At 37.5% G+C, this 22021-nt stretch overlaps 1 protein-coding gene across 4 annotated transcripts; it reads left to right on the top strand.

Moving 5' to 3' along the window:
* The first annotated feature begins 429 nt into the window (after positions 1-429).
* Positions 430-21643, top strand: LOC108096769 (myc box-dependent-interacting protein 1). 4 transcript variants are annotated; one of them, XM_017198639.2, is made up of 10 exons: positions 430-959; positions 15945-16080; positions 16149-16339; positions 16402-16506; positions 16564-16734; positions 16959-17040; positions 17109-17231; positions 18256-19002; positions 19765-19907; positions 20542-21643. In XM_017198639.2, the coding sequence occupies exons 1-10, from the start codon at positions 891-893 to the stop codon at positions 20620-20622; spliced, it is 1848 nt and encodes a 615-aa protein (XP_017054128.1). In that variant the 5' UTR covers positions 430-890; the 3' UTR covers positions 20623-21643. The 4 variants fall into 4 exon arrangements, with proteins under 4 accessions (XP_017054128.1, XP_017054130.1, XP_017054129.1 ...); XM_017198641.2 differs by having other exon boundaries at positions 431-959; positions 18316-18753; XM_017198640.2 differs by having other exon boundaries at positions 431-959; positions 18256-18753.
* The last annotated feature ends 378 nt before the right edge of the window (positions 21644-22021 follow it).

Genomic DNA, 22021 nt, shown 5'->3' with positions numbered 1-22021 from the left:
CTGGATCGTGCGTTTATATCGGATAGCTCCAATAGATCGGAAAAAAAATGATCACCATAATTTGACCTAATTTCTTTTAGATGGTGTTTGACTCTTGAATTTCGGATTAAATTTCATAAAAATCATATAAATATAGGCAATAGGCATAAGTCAACAACTGTTCAAATTCATTTTATATAGATTTTCCTACCTTTCTTATACTTCTTATGTAAAAATAATAATATATAAAAACATAGCTTTGTCAGACTTTGTAACTTTTTTCTGCATTGTACCATAACTGAATAATTGTTTTAAAAAAGGCAAAAAACGTTAACGTTCAACCTGAGGTCCCAACCAACGTCACGCTGGGTGGGAGAACCAGATGAAGGTGATGAATGGCTTGGATTTTTTAGGGAATTCACGACTGGTCGACTGGGCCTTTGGGGAACAGCTCCACTGCCCCATCAGGTAACACTGCTCGGCGTCAGGTGGCTCGACATCGCGTTCTCTCTCGTTTATCACTGTCGTCTTCCACACAATTCGTCGCCTTCTCCGCTCGTCCGCCGACTTCTTGTGCCATTTGTTTTGAATAATCCGAGTGAATTCGACGCGCCCGAAAAGAGTCTCGCATTGCCAAAAAAAAAATCGGGGCCCGAAATATCGACGTTAACAAGTGTGTGGGGCCGATTTCGCACTGATATTGTTTAGTTTGTTCGAATCATAAACACAACACACTCGGTTGTTTATCTTTGTCGTTCGTGCATTTAAAGTTTCCCGCAAACGGAAAACTGTGCTTTCCAGTTGTGCCAATCGTTGGAGGAAGGGAAAGTTCCGTTGCCCAGCCAAGTGGATCTATTAAAAAGAAAATTAAATAGCCATTCGAGTTAATCAAAAGGTCCCTCTTCAACTGAATGTCCGAGAATAAAGGCATCATGCTGGCCAAATCTGTTCAAAAACACGCTGGACGTGCCAAGGAGAAGGTGAGTTGCACTCGGAATGCAAAGCGCAACGCCCACGCAAGGTGGGAAGGTCATGAAACGCACGCCCCCTATCCACCCCCACCCCAAAGTTCTTGTTTGAGCGAAGCCTTCCAGCAAAGTAAATCGTGTCCCTGTCCTAGTTAACCAGCTGGGTCAGCTGCACTTCTCCACAAATTTCCAGTTCGGATTTCCACTCAGTTAATAGCAGATGCAGTGGAGATTTTATCGTTCCCAAAGAGCATCTGACTGGTTTAGGAAAATCCAACTAAGCACTAGGAGAAAATAACTTCTCCAGAAACCAAAATTTAAATTGAATAAATATTTTTGAATACTTTAATGGAAGGAGGAAAATCTTAAAAATATCTTATTCAGAGATTTAATGTTACCGAAATGTGGCTTTCAAATAACAAATTATTTTCTCGCTTTTAAATATTGGACATCCCAATTAAACTTTGCAAGCAATTTGTCAAAAATAACCTCGAGAATGATCTTTAGTTTACACCCACAAAAGTTTCCCCTCGAAAATAAATCACTCAGAAGATGTGGAGACTGTCTGACACCTGTCGCAGTTTGGAGCCAATCCCAGTCCCAATCCCAGCTTCTTTGATGATTTCCATCTTTCCCATTCATGAGATGCGTCTGGTTGGAGTTTTGAATGCTTTTCATCTTTCCGCCGATGCGTACAAGTGAAAGTTGTGTTGTTGTTGTTGTCGTTGTATTATTATTATTGTGTTTGTTGCGTTCGATGCGGCGAAATGTCAATAAAGCGGCCCAAACAACGTGTAAAAGCTGACCCAAAACGGGTTTAGATGCCTTCACTTCACTTCGCATTCCAAGATCTCCAGAGTGGTTCGGTTCGGTTCGGTTTGGTGGTGCTGTAATCTCAGCCAGAGCTATAGAGCTATAGAGCTATAGAGACGCTGCTATTGATTTCTATGTATATCCGTGTGAGCTGGCATTTGGGACTGATTTCTAAAGTTCGTTGGTATTTGAGGTCTTTTTTTGGGATGCGACCTGATGCTGGTGCTCGTGTGGTGGTCATTAAACTTGGAACCACAAATTCCTCGAGTAAATGTCACCGTGAATCGGCTTTAGAAGCACTCGATGAGCAGGCCGGTCTGCTCTAATGAAGTTTATTTATTTTGTCAACGAACATTAAGTTATTTTAAGCTACATTTTGTAGTTTTAAGCTACAATGTATTTGGTTTTCCCAGAGATTTAGTTACAGGTTATTATACCCCCAGTTAACTGGCGAACTCAATTAATTTTTACCCGGCTCTCTGGTCTAGTTTATTTCATAATTTTGCCTCTTGAAATTTTGAAATTTATTTTTAACAAATTTCGTTCTCTGGGCGGAATTCACATTGCTTTATTATTTCGCATGGCGTGTGCTCAATTTTCGAAATTTCTGCTTGTGATTTTTCACATCGAGCTTCTCGCCAGAGAAAACTTGTCACAAGCGCTGGCACACACATCCAAAAGTGAGCAGAGCAGAGCATCGCATCTTGAGGATCTTTCTTGCCTAGATACATTTTTATTTGAGGTGCGTTCTGTCTGAATTTTCCCCGCGGCCCAGTCAGCCGCGTGAAAATGTCGCCGTCACCAGCGCTTTTCCTGCCAGTAGTCAATCTTTAAATAGACCTCGCTCTCCTCAGCTTTGCTACTGGGTGTGTGTGTGTGTGTGTGTGTGTGTAAGAGTGTGTGTGTTTGGGCTTTTGTTTTATAACTCTACGCATACTTTGCCTTCTAGTTTTTCCTAAGTTTTCTATTTGGCGAACAGGAGGAGGAGGAGCAAATGGGGGAAAGCACACAAAATTTCGCCCGCGCCGCTTTTCTTCTCGCTTTTCTCGCTCCCTGGCTGTTTGGCTATTCGGTTATTTTGCTATTTATATGCGGCACCGCACAACAGCTGCCAAAATGTGCCTTCCCCCCCTTTCCCCCTTCTTTTGGCCGCCTCTTTGGCCCGATGATGCAGTGCATCAGCACCGATTGACATTTTATTGGCAGTGTTCGATCCAAACTTGCCTGTTGCATATTGAACTTCTTGTTGCATTTCGTTGAAATGTCAACTGTTTTTTGGGCAGTTTATTTATACTCCGCTCTGCTCTCTGCGAATTCAAAATCAATGCGAAATTCGTTGTTAACTGCAATTACTTGAATTCCTAGCCGATAAATATAGAATATAATTGGGCCTGCCAGTCCGTGGTAAACTGAAAATGAAAATGCAATAGTATCATTTATTATCTTATAAATCTAAATACTAGCTTCATTTAAATCCAAAAAGAGCTAAAAAAGGATTGAAGTTATGTAGAATTAGCCTAAATCTGAATCCCACAATTCTTTGGTTTCCCCCCAATTAAACACCCAAAAAGCATTTCTTATGCTCTCCTCAATTTTGTGCTGATTCCATTCAATCCATAATCAATTTAGCATAAGTTTTCGCAGTAAACAAGTTCTTGTTAATTCCAAATGCTCGAAATTCGAGGCAAAGATATCATAACTTGGCAAATACGTGGAAACATTTGGCGGCTCGATTCAAGGAGGGAATAAAACCAAAAAAAAATAATGCCATGTTTACATATTTGTGGGTATCGTAAACATCTGACACTGCAGCTTGAGACTTGAGGGACTTGTATTATATTTCATGTCATTGGGGCTCAATTCATTATCAAGTGCTGCAGTCTGGCGTTACGCCCCCTTTTTATCCAAAAGGGGCGTTCTTTTTGAAGAGTGCTGACCACAGATAGCTCCTATTCAATAGCTTCGTTTAATCGAGCATGAAGCAATCTAAAAGTCAGAGACGGATACAAAATAAAGATACAGATACACAGATACAATAATGCGACCGATGTGATTGTTAAAAGTTATATACACACTGCTGCTTATTAAAAAAAAGAGTGTTCAATTATTGAAATTGCCAACAATCGCAAACATAAAGTGAAGGCAGCGGAGAAGCCGAGTCTTTTGTCACTTTTTTGATTGCATAACAATTGGAATTACTTCACAGCGGCTCACTTTGCCTCATTAATGCACAATTCTGCATTTTGTTAGAAAAACCCAGTAAAAAAATCAGAAAGATAAGTAAATTGGGTGTGAAGTTCAAGTGTTACTCATGAAACTCTCACCAATTCACCGCCCCAAAAAAAGTTCTATTTAAAGCCAAAGTTTGTTGTTTAACCCAAAAAAAACAAAAAAAAATCAAAAAGAAACACCACAAGAACCAAAGAGAGGAAAAACGAAAACAAACTTTTGGAAAATGTGTGGCGCGTGAAAATAGGCAAGGTCAATTACTTTCGATGTCGATGTCGATTTGAGCACTCGAGTCCAAATGAACGCATACCCACACACACACACACACTCGTTTGATCGAAAATCACACGGCCACAGGTCGTATACGTAATTATTTATTGGCTCACTCACTCAACACACGCTCTTTACCATCGATTTGCTAATCAGAAATCGAACTGAACTTCATATTCTCAATGGGTCTTACCTTGCCCACTCGAGTTCATAGAGTTCTTACACGGAATTCTTTGCATTTCGTTTGATAATATGGATTTGGTTAGGTTTTCTTTTCAGTTTAAAAATGTTTATTTAATTACTTAAAACTAACTAAAATATAATTTATTTAAATTGTTTAAAGGTTAAATAAAGAATAAATTTAATCACTTATGTGAAATATAATATCAGAGAAACATGCGTCAAAAAACTTTTTAGTTGCGGTTGGCTAATTTTATCTGGTAATTTTTGAGGAATTTTACGATAACAACTTATTTTCTCAAGCAATAATGTGTATAGAAAAATAAAATGAACTAAACCTAATAAGCGTATTGTTTAGTTTGACTTACTAATTTCATAGCTTAAATTATTTTCCCATGAGCTTGCATTATTTGTATAAAAATAAATAGAGTGAACAGGTTTTGAAGAGTTTCAAATGCTGATGCACAATTTTGAAAAATAAATTGGATTATTTTCTGTACTAATAACCAAGCATATAGAAACATTTCTCGCTGCACTCGCTGAAATTATTTAAATATTTATATGGGAATTAAGTGGCAGCAGCGTGAATAAATTCCCTGTAAAGTGTCTCCATTTCAAAAGTGGAGTGCGAGACGAAAGCTAATCTCGGAGAGCAGTGCTTTTATTTACCTGTCTGACCCTCAACCCGCCGACTGTTGCTCCAAATTCGAGTGGGGATCCAAGTGGGGAGAAAAGAGGGGATCCAAGTGGGGAGCGCTATCTGGGCCCCAAGTTGTTGGCCAAGTTGACTTGCTCGGATCTGCTTATGCACATACATTGTAGCGCATGGGCATCGCATCTCAAAGGGAAAAAAGTATCAGATTCAATTCGCAATTCACTCGCTCGTATGCGGAAATGGTTAGGAAAAAAGAGAAAACCCGCGGGGCTCGAGAACAAAAGGTAGTAGATCGGAAAACAGATCCCAACGCAGATACAGAGCACTGAGCACGCGATTTGCTAATGCCGCGCTGTTGTTCTACTTTGAACTGCAATAAAAAAATACAACAAAAATAAAAACACAGAAAAAAGTAAGGAAAAAAGGCAACTTTCAAGGCATGGGAACCCACTTCTCATACTGCGAAAGTGTTGTCAGTTAGTTAACTTGTTATAATAATTGTTTTTATTTTCTGCCTTTTGTTTTGGCTGGATTGCGAAACCGGTTTAGCGGACTTTAACTGCGTTTTAGCTTACGCAATCAGTGGAATATAATTTATAAATTTAAATATTAATGGAAATGCAAATGCAGCTAATATATATGTATAAAAACTTTCTTTTTATCGAGTGCAAGAGTGGGGAATATATTACGTAAATATTGAAAGCTTTGCAGCTTAATTGTTTCGTTCTCATTTTGGTGTATTTTTTTTTTTTAGTTTTTTGGGTTGTTTAGCGCTTGTTACGCTCAAATGAATTGGTTGTTGGTGTGTGTGTGGGTGTGTGTGTGTTTGGGTATTAGCATCGGAATTAGCATAGTTCAAAATTTGCATCGGGCTTCGAACCTCATAGCCTCCCCCTATTTTCAATTGCACAGAAAGAAAATGCAGTTCACTTTGACAATAAATATTATTCTACAGAGAACATTTCAGATTTATATCTATATAATGTAATTAACAAAACAAGAAGTTTCGATTAAGGTTTAATGTATGTTTGAATTAAAATAGTTCCATAAATTCTCTACTTAACATAAAGTTTTGCTATTATTCAATGATTTTAGTAGAATACCTAAAACCATTTTTAATTAGAAGCAATTGGATAAAATCTCGACTTAACATCAAGTTTCTCAGTTTGTTGTTGTATAAATGAAATACTATAATATTTTCTGTTCTGGCTGTTAATATTCAGATTTTCCGGTGTAGCACCTGCAGCTTTTCATCTTTTTCTGCCAGCGGGGGACGCATTCGTGCCGCTTGTTTGGCAACCTTCGCATTTGATTCCATTTTTTGCAGCCACAGCTATTGCTGATTATTTTTTTTTTGTTTTTTTTTTGTTGCTGTTGCCCAATCAGGGACAATTGTTAGACCGCCCCCGCATTCCCCGCCCCCAAAGCGAATCTCGACTCTTGGCATCAAAGCGAAATGCACTCGCAGATGATTTCCCGCCACTTTAGTCGGTTAGTCGGGGGGCTGTGAACAATTTTCCACCGCTCTGGAAGCGTTTTATGCATTTTTCTAGACCTAAGAGAGGGGGATTTCCCTGCTGCCGTGGAAGTAGTTAATTTCAATGAGATTTACACGGCACTGGCTTTTCATCCGTTTGACTTTTTCAATGTCAGTTGCATAATTTAGCAACGCAACGAGTGGTTTCTGCGGTTCCATTCGTTTGTGTTTATCGTGTTTATCATTTTAATTGTATAATTTTTCGACTGAGTTCTTGGAAAATGCGTTAGAGGCAGGCACAAATTGCCTTTAGAATATAAACGAATGGCGAGTGTGCAAATGGAAATTCAATTGGGGCAGGGCAAGTAAATATGCAACTTAGTGGGTTTGTTTGATCTGACAAAGTAATGCCAGAAAATACAATATGTAGTTAATAAAAATGTATTAGAAAATGTTTATTGTTTGGCGAGCCAAGCTACAAATCTCTAAAGTGCATTTCCCCTTAAGTTGTTTCGGTCTTCGATCAAGTGGAAAATTCAGTTTTTTCGTCGTTTTTCTGCGATTTTCAGCGTTTTGTAAATATTTCTGTAATGTACTGGCAGCCAGCTGCGTGGATTCGTAATTAAAAGCAGTTCACTGACTTTTGCACAATTTGCAATTGCGAAACGTGTGTAAAAATGGAGAGAAATAGGGAATAAACAGAGAGAGAAGCGGATTGAGATTCAGGTTGCTTGGGAGCTGGCAAAAAAAATATTGTCAATCGCCAGTGATGCGTAATGTAATTTTATTTAACCTTTTTCTTTTGATTTTTCCCTACTTATCATTATTTCGCCATTTCTCGTATCAGTAGAAATGTATTTCCTAAGCATTTATTGTGTTTCCAAATTTAAGTCTGCTCAACATGACGTATGCGTGATATTGCCATTTGATTGTGGCAAGAAATAATTGAAAAACTCATGCCCTTATCTTCAAGATTTGACTATAATGGCACGAAAAATACTTTAATTTGTGCTGATAAGCCAACGTCTCACGGGTTCTGTAATGAAATGGAATTCGCAACCGCAGATATACCAGCCCAACTACAATATATAATTTCTTATCAGCGGAATCGTTTTGTTTTGTTCCCATATTCGCTGGAGTTTATTCACACCCTGGAAGCGAGGAGAAAATAAAAAATGTTATGCAACGATTACAATTTTATTTTAGATACAGTTGAAGGGCACTCAAAGTACTTAACTTTTTTTTTTAGATGAAAGTGTGGTAAAGTTGAAATCCAAATGGGCATTTAAATACGGATTTCAATCCATTTCCATTGCTCTTGACCCAATTTTCATGGCCCAGTAATTCCGACGCCGACGCTTTGCTAACGATCTGTTTAGTGATTTTCAGACTCATCCATATAATTCGTCACGTGCCATTAAGTAGCTACATTTTTATTACTGCCTATCTATGCAAATCACGTGAAGTTTGCTTCTTGAATGATCTCTAATGCCGTTTAGGCACTTGAATGAGTTCACTTTGCGCTTCAATGCTAAACGAGATACAACAAAAAGCCAAAAGATACCGAGATAAAGATACCAACTACCTGCGGTTGGGACACTTTGACTGGTGCTAAGTATTCCCTCATGATTTGACCGCATTCACATTCACAAATGCTTGTGAGTTACGAGAACATTTTGAGGCTGTCTGCGATATGTTGAATGTGTGTCTTTACTTTTCTCAATATCTTGTGATCGATTAGCATGGATGTATCACAAATTGCCGCAATAATATTGTATTTTCCAAAAGTTGAAGGTAAAAGGTTTGACTGTAGTACAAAACATGGTTGTTAAGGGTGGAATCTGAGATTATTGGAATTTTTATTGCTTCTCGAAGTAAATCCGATTAGATAACCCTGCTATTTATTGAATTACTCATTTTGTGCTTAGAATTTGAGTACAATTTTAAACTAAGGGTTTACTATGAATAAGTCACATTACTTAAGTAGATAAAATTTAGTATTAATTCATCAAAAAACCCATCTGACTAATAAAGTCTTTCTGTGAAATGTCACATTCTCAAGATAGAGCAGAAGCTGGCTATGATTTATTTACCCAAAACCTGTCTAGATATACACGTGATATATACTTCTCAAGACGTGATCACCGAAAACGGTGAAAAATTCTCAAAGTTACATAACCAGATAGTAATGCACACACAACTGAGTGAGCGAAAAAAAAACACTTAAAAACAATTCGCAAAACCTGTCGCCATGCAATAATCTCGCAAGCTGCTGAAACGACAATAATTGTGCGGCTTTTGTCTAGCTATTAAAGTATCTGAGTATCTGAGAGATACACAGCTGAGTTCGAGACGAGCTTAAATAACTGTCTTCGAATGCGTGCTGAGCGGAAGCTTTTATTATTATTAATCGCATAAAACCGATAATGAAATAAAAATTAAGGAAAACCTGTACCAGACGATCCCCCCAATTTCATAAACATCCGGTTAAACCCGCCTTTTATTCACAGATTGCATTTTATTGAATCTAAACAATATTTTCTTTTGGATCTTTTAAAAACTTTTCACTTTAACGCGGGGGATTCCGCTGACTTTGTAAAACGTTTTTTGGCTCTTCACTTCGGTCGATCACTTCTGTTTACTTAGTCCATTCGCAGTCCACTTGCAATTAGCCCGGCATGTTTTCTGTTTTCTATTTTCTATTTAATTTGAAATAACAACAAGAGCAAATGTTTGGCTTGGTTCGGTGAAAACGGTTTCCATTCGAAGTGCAGTGCCAAACGAAAGTGCTGGGTTCAAAACAAAGGTCTTTATAGCCGGGCACAATTAGAGAAATTAGCATAAACGTTCATTATCTATTCAATTCGCTATATGTATCTTGGCAGCGATCTGAAAATAATCTGGAAATGAATCATGGAAGTATGCATTTACTGGCTAGAAATTTTTATCAGCCCAATTGAATAGAGATTTTATTTTTACACAGACAAAATAAAAGAAAATTTCGATTAAATAATATAATTAGTAAATGTGTAGTAATTAAAAATCTGGTTTTGCATAAGTTCCAATAAACTCTCCGAAAAAGTATTAATATTTGCTTAACCCAAAACAGTTTTGTATTAAACAAAAATCCATTTTTTTGTGTTTTGAGCTCCCAAACTCGTTTGGCGAAAGATTTCTCTACTAATTAGCGAGCAGCTCCCCGAGTTGACTAGAATCCAGCGAAATTTCCGCGGGCCAGCGTTTTTCATCGTTTCTTCATCGCGGCGGGCAAATGGTTAATGCTAATTGATAAATCACATGACAAGACTACCTGACTACCTGGCTATCTGACTAGATGGATATACTGTATCTCATATTCCGATTTGAGCATGCATGTGGGATAAATATTAGTTTTCTACAACCACCGCCTCTTCTTCTTGCGCTGATTCCTCCCTTCCTCTTTCACCGATTCGGATTCGGATTCGGATTCGAACTTTCTACGGGTAAAAACGAGTTTCACTTTCCACTTGCCTGAGCCGATTTGACCAAAGAAAGCGGGAAAAAATACATACTATAGAAAAAGAAAGAAAGAAAGAAAAATAAGACAAGACGGGCCGAATAAAGATTATGCAAAATGGGAATGGAATTGATATCGCTCATCGAAGTTGCGCAACGGAATTCGAATTCGATTTACATGTGTAAGAAATCTCTCTCCGCCAGTCTGTCCATTCACGTTTTCCACTTCGATCTGCAATCTTGATGCGAGCTTAATAACCATTTGAAGTCGTTATTAATCGCAATTACCATAACCATCTGTCAGTTCCCGTGTCACATGACTCTCGGGGGTGGAAATATCTAATATATATTGGTATTGAAGGGGGAGGGGTGTATAGACTGGGCAAGGTGCCAAAACCGGTTACTGCCCACAAATAATTTTTCGCTGTCATCATCGACTCAATAAGCACCGCTAACCAAACGGGGCAACAAGTTGGAAAAAACAAAAAACACACCGAAAAAGTCATAAAAAAAGTGGGTAAAGAAAAATGTACTTTTGTGGTAATAGGTTAGGTCTTTGGCTTGTCCCACACAAATACACAAAGGTTGGAATACTGTGATAAAATACAAGATACACTTTTACAAACTTCACCTATGTATAACTTAGAAATGTGCCACAAATAAAAAATTGGAAAGATTCAACATTTTCCTATTCAAATATATGGAGTATCACTATTTCCTTAGGATATAATGTTTTACTATGCGCCATTTCACATGTCACAATTTTTCTTTATAAAAATATATCAATAGATCTTTTATAGTATTTCCTTTTGACAACAAGTAGTTATAATGCATTTTTGTTTTAAGGTTTATTTTTCCTGTTGAGTGTACTTAGCTTTAGACAAAAAGATTTGCTTATCATAGTTTTCTATAATATTTTTAATATTTCAATGCATTAATGGATGTAACAAATTTCTTTATAAATATATATCAAAAGAGCTTTTATGCTACAGACATGATTTTCTTTTAAGGTCTAATTTTTGGTTGAGTGTATTTAGGTTTAGATACATGTCATTACAACATTTGCTTATTATAATTTTCTAATATTAATATTAAAATGGCCTAATTCGCATGTCACAAATTTCTTTACAAGTATATAAATATATATTGATATATTTTCTTTTATCCATAAATATATGTGATGCGTTTTTGTTTTAAGGTTTCTTTTTCCGTTGAGTGTATTTAGCTTTAAATAAATGTCATTAAACTAAAAAGTGCAGCATTTGCTTATCATAGTTTTCATAATAATATTTTATTTTAATGCATTAATGGATGTAACAAATTTCTCTGTAAATATAGATAGAGCATTTTTTATCTTTTATGAAGAAGTATTTATAATGCATTTTTATTTTTTTGTTGAGTGTATTAAGCTTTAGATACATGTCATTAAACTGGGCGGCCTCAACACTGGCACAAGGCAAAGGGGTCCGAGTTGGCCGGGCTAAAAAGCCTTCTTGGGGCGCAGTGATCTCTAGATTTTCCCCTTTTCCCCACCCATGCCATGGCACATTTCCACATTTCTCTCGCTTTTTCGCTGTTCCTCCTTCTCTTTCCTCCCGTCCCCGTCCCCTTTCTCTTTTCTTTCTCTTCTGTCTTTTCGCCGGCGGGCGCATTATTCATGCCAATTTCTACAAGTTTTTTCACAATTGTTCTGCGTCTGTTATTTGTTCTCAGTATAAGTAGACAATGTGGATATATACATGGTTAGATACAGATACTAGCAGATACTTGGCTGCATTCAGCAGTACAACTACTCTTTTACTCTTTTACTTGTTTCAAACCTTCTCCAGTTTGTGATTTATGTAGGGTAGAAAGGCGGGGATTATTAACTGCGGGATGTACTTTTTTCTTTGCTAAGTTGGGAAATTCACTTGGGATCTAAGGGGAAACTTTTAAGAATACCGAAAATGGAGATGAAAGGTAACAAATCACTTAAGAATAAATTGCTTCAGAGGAATATTTTGGTGTTGAACTACTTTTAATTTGATTTGAGTAATGAATAAAATTTGTATTTAAATCCTGATGAATCAAAGAAAATCTTTGGCGAATGATTCAGAATGATTATTGCTAATATGTCTGACACAAACTTAGATGATTTTATATTTAATTTGGTAAATTGTTGATATAAACAATGATTTTTAAAAAGGTGTTTCAGCTGAGTGAATAATGAATGAAGTAACAAGTATAAAAAGAGTATTTACCTTGTCGCCTCGTTGAACTAGACTTGTTGCACGTTTTTTTGTGGGTCTCTCTTGCAACTGGCAGTGCAACTGCCACTGCTGCCACTGCAACAACTGTCTGCCACTGTGCATTCCTGGCTAACTGGGCCAACGTCTGCTTATGGCCAAATGCGAATGAACATGCCCCACATTCCCCACGCCGATGTGCACTTAACTTTTGTTTGTTTGCACTCCGCTGAACGTTCCGTTTCATTTCAGTTCGGTTCAGTTCATTTCATTAGATTGCAGTTGGGTTTCCCTCACACTTCTCCTTTCCCAAATCCCGAACAGCTGTGCGATGTTGTCATCCGGTTCAAACCATCCAACCATCCAACCATCCAACCATCCTACGACCCACATCCTACGCCTTAAACTCAATCTGCACATAAAACACACCAAAACAAGACATTTTCCACTGTGGTTCGAGGTCGTTGCTATAGCTTTTTTATTTCTACTTCTTCGGCCAGACAGGCAAACTGGTTAACCGAAAGTTACCCTAAAGTTGAGCCCACGTCTAACTGCAGGTTTTTAAAGAGTGCACTCAGCAAAAATGCTTCACTTCCTGTTGATAACCTACTTGAGAAAATATAAGTTAAAGAGCTTGATACTTTAAATAATAACCTCTGCAAGAATATAAATATTTATCTACTTAGAATAATATGTATAACTATTATGTTAGCATCATCTAAGCTCAAAAAAATATTCATTTTTGTATTTAAACAAATCAATCAGTATGTTAAGACACCTAGCTAACCCATATGGTAACAAATCTCTGACTAACATTGTTTCATCTCTTCATAATTAATGAAGATTTTATGATTTTATTTCATGATTTTATAGGTACCATTCTAAATCTTTTATTTGACCCATTTTGGCTTGTGGTGTGAAGATCCCCCGCGTAGAAAAGTTAAACGCACATGTTGCATGGGTGGTTGGTATCGAAATAGGTCTACTTGGATACACACATATATAATAGACAAGTCTGGGCGTCCAAATATGATTTTTGGCAAGAGATCGAGAGAGGAATAGATAGAATAGAAAGAGAAGCAGAAGGCGCGATGTTAGAGCGACGTCAGTTTTTAAATAAATGACAAAATCTGCAGAGACAGACGGCCCACATATACAGACCATACATATAGTGCGTCTCTAAATATACAAAACTGAAAATTACCGAAAGAAATTCGGTGACGCAAACTGTGACGGACAAATATTACACATATGGCCAACAAAAAGCCAAGAGGAAAAACTAAAAGCGGAAGTGACCAGCCACAATTGTCCTTCTGCGGTTCACTTAAAAAAAATGATAAGAATTCGAGGCTTGGCAACAAGAGAATCCCAGTATCTTCTGTCTATAGCTCGTCTGTCTGATAACGCATTTTAATAGGACAATCTATAAGCGAATGTGATTGACTCAGACCTCCGCCCACTTGAGTTTCCGATCTCAGATCCACAGATCGAACCAACTAGGGAAGTAAGGTAAGCCAAGACCTTAAGCAGCAAAGAAAAAACCGCTTGGTTTCAATTACCAAAATGGTCTTTAAAATGTCTTAAGGCGGCAACCAGTTAGCTGGTTTGCCATGTGCGTTTTGGCCTTAAAAGGTTCGTGCGGTTGAATTGCACTTGCTGCAAATGTAAATACACTCAGAAAAAAAGAAAAAATAAACTTTGATTAGCTCATAGTATCAACCATAAACTGCTGTTGATTTTGTGGCAATTTAGGCACTTGTAAATCTAATTCAACTGATTGCTGGATTGCTGGATGGCTGGCACTTTAGGTATTAGCATAACATCACGGAACTAGCCAATAAAATAGTCGCAACCATTTGAAATAACTCGCAGATAAGATATGCTTTTCAAAGGGCATTTCGTGTTCTTGTTGGTTGAATCTTTTCCGTCTCGTTTTGACTTGGCTAATTCCGTATGCGTGCCACATGTCGCGGCTCATTTGACAATCGCTCATAACGGGGCTTTGCCGTATGATCGAAAATACTTTGAAAGGAAACAACAAAACTGCCCTCGGAGGAAGTCGAATCGAAAACTTCCGACTCACTGGATATTATGTAATTACACAGGGAACAATATGTTATTCATTATTAAGTTTAAATAAATTTTAATTTAATTTTTATTCGTATGAAAACGTTGTAAATAAATCTATTGGCAACTGAACTCTAAAAACAAATATATCAAATTTGTTATTTTAACTTAATAGTAATATTTACTAGGGATCTTTATGTATAATACTACTATGAAAATATTACGAATAAAATCAATGAGTAATTTAACTCTAACAACAAATATTTTTAAAAATAAATAGGCAAACAAGTATAGTGATCTAAGCTATCTTTTTTTATATCTGAAGACTTTATAGGTTTTAATTTCCCTTTAATAGTCAGTCCCTTTTGCTAATTTCTTCCTGTGCATTTATTTAAATGAACACCTGAGAAACAACTGCAGATACCTATATACATTTATCTATCTGCTGAGTTTTGCGCAAAATTCAATTAGCCAACCTTGTTATCTACCGCTTTTTTGTGTTGGCCAGTTCAGATAGGACTGCTATGGCTTCAAATATTTGGCCAGAAACTGTTGAATCTCGGCAAATAGAGCATTTTTCGCTTATCGCCGGCTATCTCTCAGCACGTTGCGTATACGCACAGATGGCCGAGAGCAAATCGCTCTGGCTGGCTGAAACGTGGGCGCTGTTCTGTAATGACGATGACGAAAACTGTTACAAGGCCGCATTGTCAACGTGCTCCGAAGACCAAAGACTTCGTGAATACAAAATTCCAAGGCGCCCTGCCTCCCAGCAACATTTCCTGCCCCTTCATCTCTTCTCGCTTTTCTCGTTTTTTTTTTTGTTCTTTAATTGGTCGTCGAAAAGCCATTAACTGTGGCCCGGATAAGTGCCACAAATTGACCGACCGGAGGCAACAAAAAAAGAAAAAAAATAAAGTATAACATCGTTCTTAACCCAAATGCCGTTGACAGCGGCATTTTAACATTTTAACACACATTCAAGTGGATAAACTCTCACAAGGCAAGGCGATAAGCGAGATTGAGATTGCGGATCTCCGCATGTGCCAACAGATTTAGCTGGTTTTTCTATTTTCCGACACCACAAATCATGAACGAGCAAAAGGAAAACAACAACCAGCCGCCAACAATTGCCAAATAATTCTATTTTATTTCTACTCTTTGGGCCAAATACGTTTCTTTTGGAGGGGAACAAATGAATGATTTCAAGCCGAGTTTCAGTTGAATGCTGCCCACATTCCAAACATTTTCAATTCAAAATGCTGCCATTGACCGACCTTGTCTTGCCCACGCGAACCAAGTAAACTCGAAATTCATTCATAGATTGAACAGAAATGCAACTCGAACTACAAAACTGAGTGTCTATAAAAGCTGATTTACGGGTTCCCCTTTGTTGATTTTTTTAGAAACATAAGGTCTCAAAAGAAAGTATTATATGTTTTCTGAATTATTTTTAAATATTTCCCAAATTAAACTACAACAACTTACATAATTTTTCCTTTGTTTAAAATTAATTTTCAATTTATTCTTTAACCATACTCAACTATTTAATTTATTTATTTATTCTTATTTATTTATTCTTACAGATTCTGCAAAACTTGGGCAAAGTTGATCGCACCGCAGATGAAATCTTTGACGATCACCTGAACAACTTCAACCGCCAGCAGGCGAGTGCCAACAGATTACAAAAGGAGTTCAATAACTACATAAGATGTGTTCGCGGTAAGTCAGTCAAGATAACTCTGCTGAGCCCTTTTAATCTGGCATTAATCTAATATCTGATCTGATAGCTGCACAAACCGCCTCCAAGTCGCTGATGGATGCCGTTTGCGAGATCTACGAGCCACAATGGAGCGGCTACGATGCCCTGCAAGCCCAAACTGGCGCCTCGGAGAGCTTGTGGGCGGACTTTGCGCACAAATTGGGGGATCAGGTGCTCATACCACTGAACACATACACCGGACAGTTTCCCGAAATGAAGGTAAGACTCTCTTGTAATTACTTCTTTCAGTAAATGATATAAATTACTTCGATTTATTGCAGAAAAAAGTTGAGAAGCGCAACCGCAAGTTGATTGATTACGATGGCCAGCGTCACTCGTTCCAGAACCTGCAGGCCAATGCCAACAAGCGCAAAGATGATGTTAAAGTGAGTTTAACTAAGTTCTTTAAGCAAATATTTAATTGTTTTTAATTATAAACTTAGCTAACCAAAGGACGCGAACAGTTGGAGGAGGCCAGACGCACCTACGAAATCCTGAACACCGAACTGCATGACGAGCTGCCCGCTTTGTACGACTCTAGGATACTGTTCCTGGTCACAAACTTGCAGACGCTCTTCGCCACAGAACAAGTGTTCCACAACGAAACGGCTAAGGTGGGTTTTCTATTTCAAATTAATTAAATTAAATTAAAATTAAAGAAGATCCGAATATCAAAGAGAAAAATGTATTTTAAAGGATTTAACTTGTGTATAGTCTGTTAATGTATTTCATCATTATATCTTATCTATCATTAAATCTGATACTAAATTAATCTTTATTTATAATATTATAGTTTTGTCTAGATTTTAATACCATTTTTGAATCTTTTTGAGTGCAGATCTACTCTGAACTGGAGGCAATCGTCGACAAATTGGCCACAGAATCGCAGCGCGGTTCCAATACGCTACGCAAACAAACAAGTAAGTCTGGCCAGCCTGTAAATGAATACTCCATTCTGTAAATAAACTGACTTTTAATATCTGAACAGGCAATCCCATCAAGACATCGAGTCCAGTGCAGTCGCCAGTAAATAAGCTAAACAACGCCAACATCAACAGCAACTATCAGAATCAAATTACCACAAACGGTGGCTCCAGTTTGGCAAACAGCCGTAAGTCCGAATCAGGTTTTATACCCGATCTACTGCTATATCTTTCTATATATCTCTCCTGCGAGAACCCTAAGTATTTTCTGTTAATTATTGAATCTTTTGTTTCTTTTGCTTTTCCTTGACTTTCTACGTTTATTTAACGATCGATTAAACAAACAAAAAATAATGATTATAAATTGCTCAAAACTGTACAAACAATCAACAAACAATCTCATAAAAAAATCCATAAAAGTTTAAATATATATTTCCGATGTACTATATAAAAAAGAGCTCAATATAATACACAACATATAGAATATTTGTATAGACATATATTATATATTTGATATTTGCACTATATAATCTGCATATACAATATGAAAAACGCAAAGATGATCGCTCAAGTTTTTGGCAATTTATAAGAAATTTTTTGATTGATCTGTGACTTTTCGGCCACTAATTTTGTTAACTATTCGTTTTAAAAATTGAACTAAAACTAAAACCCTTGGCATTGCGAAAACATTCCATTTGTAGACAATTTAGTTTGTAAATAAAGACGAAATTGTTGGCGGCGGTCAGGCGATCTGGGCTAGCATTAATCTAATCTAAACTATTTAAGGGATTGTAAACTATTGAAACCCAGCATTCTACCCTTTAACCAAGTGAAAAAGTGAAAAATAAAGCCGAGATTGGAAGCCATGCAAATGAGTTATAGTAAATCCCAGGTTGCTATCGACTGACTGAACGGACAAATGGAATGTAGCATGTTCTTGTTGCTTTTTGATTGAGAAAGTTTCGATTGAGTTCAACCCTTTTGCCCTAACCTGCATGAACCGAGTTTTATTTGATTTGTTTTCTCTCTTTTTATTTACTCTTTTTGTTTGGAATGATGCTAACCACAAAACGTAATAAAAACAAAAAACAAAACTGAATGATATAACAAAACAAATGCATTCGACAATCAACCACATCACAACGTATAAAATAAATAAAATACAAATACAAATAAAAAACTCACACACGCGAAAAACGACACAACAATTAGCGACATCCACCAGCTCGTCGCTGCAAGAGCCGAGATTTGATTCAGTTTCTTCAACACCAGAACCGCCACACCAGGAGCCCCAATCCCCAGCAGCAGCAGCAGCAGCAGCAGCGACGCCCAGCAGTCCCGCGGAGAACGGGGTGACCACCAAACCGGAGCTGAGTGCTTTGAATGCGAGCGCCAAGGCAACCACAACCACACAGACGTCGCCCACGGAGGAGCAGTCAGCGGTGGTGGCGGTGGTCAGTGAAGTGAAGCCATCGGAAAGTGAAGGAGCAGTAGCAACAGAAGCAGCAGCAGCAACACCTGTCGCATCAGCAGTAGCAACAACACCTGTGGCCCAAGTCAACGGGAACAACAATGAGCCATCGGCTCAAAAGGAGAGTGTTGGAAAACATCCAAAGGAGCTGCCATCGACCACATCGAATGCTGAAGCTGCTGCCGAGGCGGCGGCCAACAATGGCAACTCGATCGAGGAGCACAAGCAGAAGAAACTAGGTAATGACACACGAGCATCCGAAACAGTCACCCAGCACTTAGTTACATCAACAGAAACAGATAAAGATACAGCTGATGCAGATAAAGTAGTTAGCAAATCAGATAAAGATACAGATACTAAGAGCAGCACAAGTCAAAGAGGTAGACCAGTACCACCAGTAGTTGTTAATAGGCACAGCGTAACTAATCCAAATCTAAATAAGAATCCGTTCGAGGATGACGACGAACGCATCTACGAGGTGCCCGCTGGTGAGTAAATCTCAAAGGACGAGTCCACTGGGTCCACTCCACTCGCTTTCTATCCTTCAATCACTCTGTGGCATCTCTTTGTATCTCTTGCTCACTGTATCTTCGCATCTTTCGAATCGGACCTCGTCTAACAATCTCTATTCTAAGCTTTAGTTTCCTGTGTGTGTGATTGTTGTCTAAACCGAAGTAGAAATAGAGGATCACTGTATTGTATTGTAAATTGATTATATTGATTATGTGGCATGCTGCGTGGAGCATCCACAATGGCTATCAGGATGTCAATCTCATTTCCCGGGCTGTGCATCTATCTCTGTTCCTCATTTAGTAGCTCTAGTCTGGACTAAGCCACTTCATGTTGTCTTAATTCGGGACTTCGACACGCAGGTGATCGTACAACTAAAGTATCTATGAAAATAATCACCCATCTATTGAACATTATTGCCTGCACGTTTGCTGCTTCAGTTGTTGAAGGCTGGCATTTTGGCCACCTTCTTCTTCTTCTTTCAACCCACTGAAAAACTAACAGCCCCCCAAAAAAAAAGCAAATAAAAAGCCTGAAAAAGAGCGCCACACTTACTAACAATTGTTTTGGACAGGATTGCGTTTTCGTTGTTCTTTGCGTGCGTTTGTCTACTAATCTCGGTTATGAAACTTTCGATGTAAAGTAAACTGTGTGACGTACGATTCTCTTGAGGGTTTTGGTACCCATTATTTAAAATTATTTAGATCCTAAGATGGTTACATTTTGTTTCTCCCAAACAGATGCCAACACTGCTGACTTGCCGGCCGGCGTTCTCTACCGGGTGAAGGCCACCTATGGCTACGTCAAGGAGGATGTGGACGAGCTGAGCTTCGAGATCGGCGACCTTATTCGCGTCATCGAGTACGACGATCCCGAGGATCAGGTAAAGTCGATTGGGTAAAACTGTTGGGAAGCCATATTATACCCTTGCAGATTGTTTATTTTTTTATTGTGAATTGTTAAGTTTGTCCGCTTTGAGAACTATGAGTATTATTTAGCACTCAACAACTCAACCTACGGTTCAGGAACCTTTAGAAAATAATCTCAGAGTATCCAAAAATAACGTAAACTTTAAAACATCTTGAAAGCATTTTGAATTTGCTTAATCTTTGTGCTTATAATAAATTATAAAAAATTATATCTGATTGTACTCCAATTCAATTTGGAGAAAAGCAAAAATAAACTTCAATATTTTACAATTTTTTAATGGAAAGACCAGTAAATTAAATGCAGTTTTAAATTATATTTATCTACTGATGAGCAGATATCTTTAATATAAACCAGAATTTTACCTATTGAACCTTAATAAATTTAAACCTAGAATTCTTGAGCAACTAGTTAAGGGATTTACGGACTTAAAAAGTAGAGGTATAATCTGCAAGGATATCTTTAACTTCGGATTTCGAAGCTTAACAATTCCTTGAGCTTTGCACGCGCTAGTTTCCCCCTCCGCGCCAAATGCAGATCTCGGCACTTCCTGTCTTTATTGAGTGCAGTTCTTCATTGCCAACTTGCAGGAGGAGGGCTGGCTGATGGGTCAGAAGGAGGGCACCAACGAGAAAGGACTCTTCCCCGCCAACTTCACGCGTCCCATCTGAAGTGGAAACTGAGTATTGGGATAGCGAAGAACCAACAGCAACTTCAGTTCTTTCACCACACAAAACACTTTTCGAACGGAGATCCCAATTCAAACTTTCGGCCAACTTTGTGAGCGCTGCATTCGTTTTTGTCCAGTTAATAAATTCTTGTTTTGTGAAATGTATTTGGGAATCACAATCCTTTGAATCCTTTGAAGGATGGTTCGAGCAGTGCTTCCACCATAATAAATTGTTATTGTTAACGAGAACCATACAACACACAAAGAAGAAGAAGAACGCAGATGAGGAGCGAAAGAGAGAGAGAGAATATTTTGAAAATGTTTCAAACATTATTTTTTAGTTCTAAGTTTCAACAAAATCTAAAGCATAAACCTACGTATACATATATTATTTGTTAATCCTATTATTGTGCTCATAATTAATGCGAACAAAAACGTATCTAATTTGTAATTTGTTAACGGCAAACCACAAACAAAATAATGTAACGCATATCACTCGAAAGCCAGAGTAATTGTTAAACAAATCAAAAGTCAGAGGAGATAGCCTGAACCTTTTGTATTTTGTGTATTTTGCAAATATGTAGTACGAGTTTTATATAGTCAATTGAGTGTAATTTTGGGGCGATGAAAAATAAGGCCAAATGAAATTCCTCTGTGGTCCCCGGAGTTTTGGAAATTGTTTTCAAGTAACAACATTAACTTTTAGCGATTACGTGTATCTTAATTTGTACTTTGTTTTTTAACTTTCGTCTGAGAGACTCGAACTATCTGCAGCTTTATAACACGAACACAATCCAATAGTCACTAACCGATCGATTCGATGTTTTTATTTTGTTCAACTCGATTGTAAATTACACGAAACCCGAAATAATTTTTTAAATTGTGCACACACTGTAAAGTTATTATTTAAATTTTATTTAATTAATTTAAATACCTATTTATCGCATGAACATATTGAACAAATGATAATAATTTACAGAAAGCAAATAAAACATAGATTAAATAAAAAGTTCCGTTTGTAATTTGGCGGGTAATGGCTTTTGCTTCCGGTGCTGGAAAATACCCACATGTTATGTTTTAGCCGCTGTTTTCGAATACTGGCAGAAGATTTGTACATCCTTGTAAAGGGGATTATAAGGAAAGAGTTGACAACGTATTTCCAGAGTTATTAAATGTTATTGAAAGTTTTTATGAACTCTACCACTTGGGTTATTTAAAAATTTGTTTGTCCATTTTAGCTAAATATGTCTTACTTTCGTGCGAATTCCAAATTGTTTTAATTTATGGGTATGTTTCATTTCCGGCTACAAGCTCATTAGAAATATTTTTCTCATTTTGACCACACAAAAATATACCAACCAGATCTGAAACTACATACTTTTTTGGAAGTTTAAAAATAC

This window comes from Drosophila ficusphila, unplaced genomic scaffold (genome assembly GCF_018152265.1).
Source record: "Drosophila ficusphila isolate 14025-0441.05 unplaced genomic scaffold, ASM1815226v1 contig_414, whole genome shotgun sequence".
In the NCBI taxonomy this organism is placed as follows: domain Eukaryota; kingdom Metazoa; phylum Arthropoda; class Insecta; order Diptera; family Drosophilidae; genus Drosophila; species Drosophila ficusphila.
This window is presented reverse-complemented; position numbering and strand designations above follow the sequence as displayed.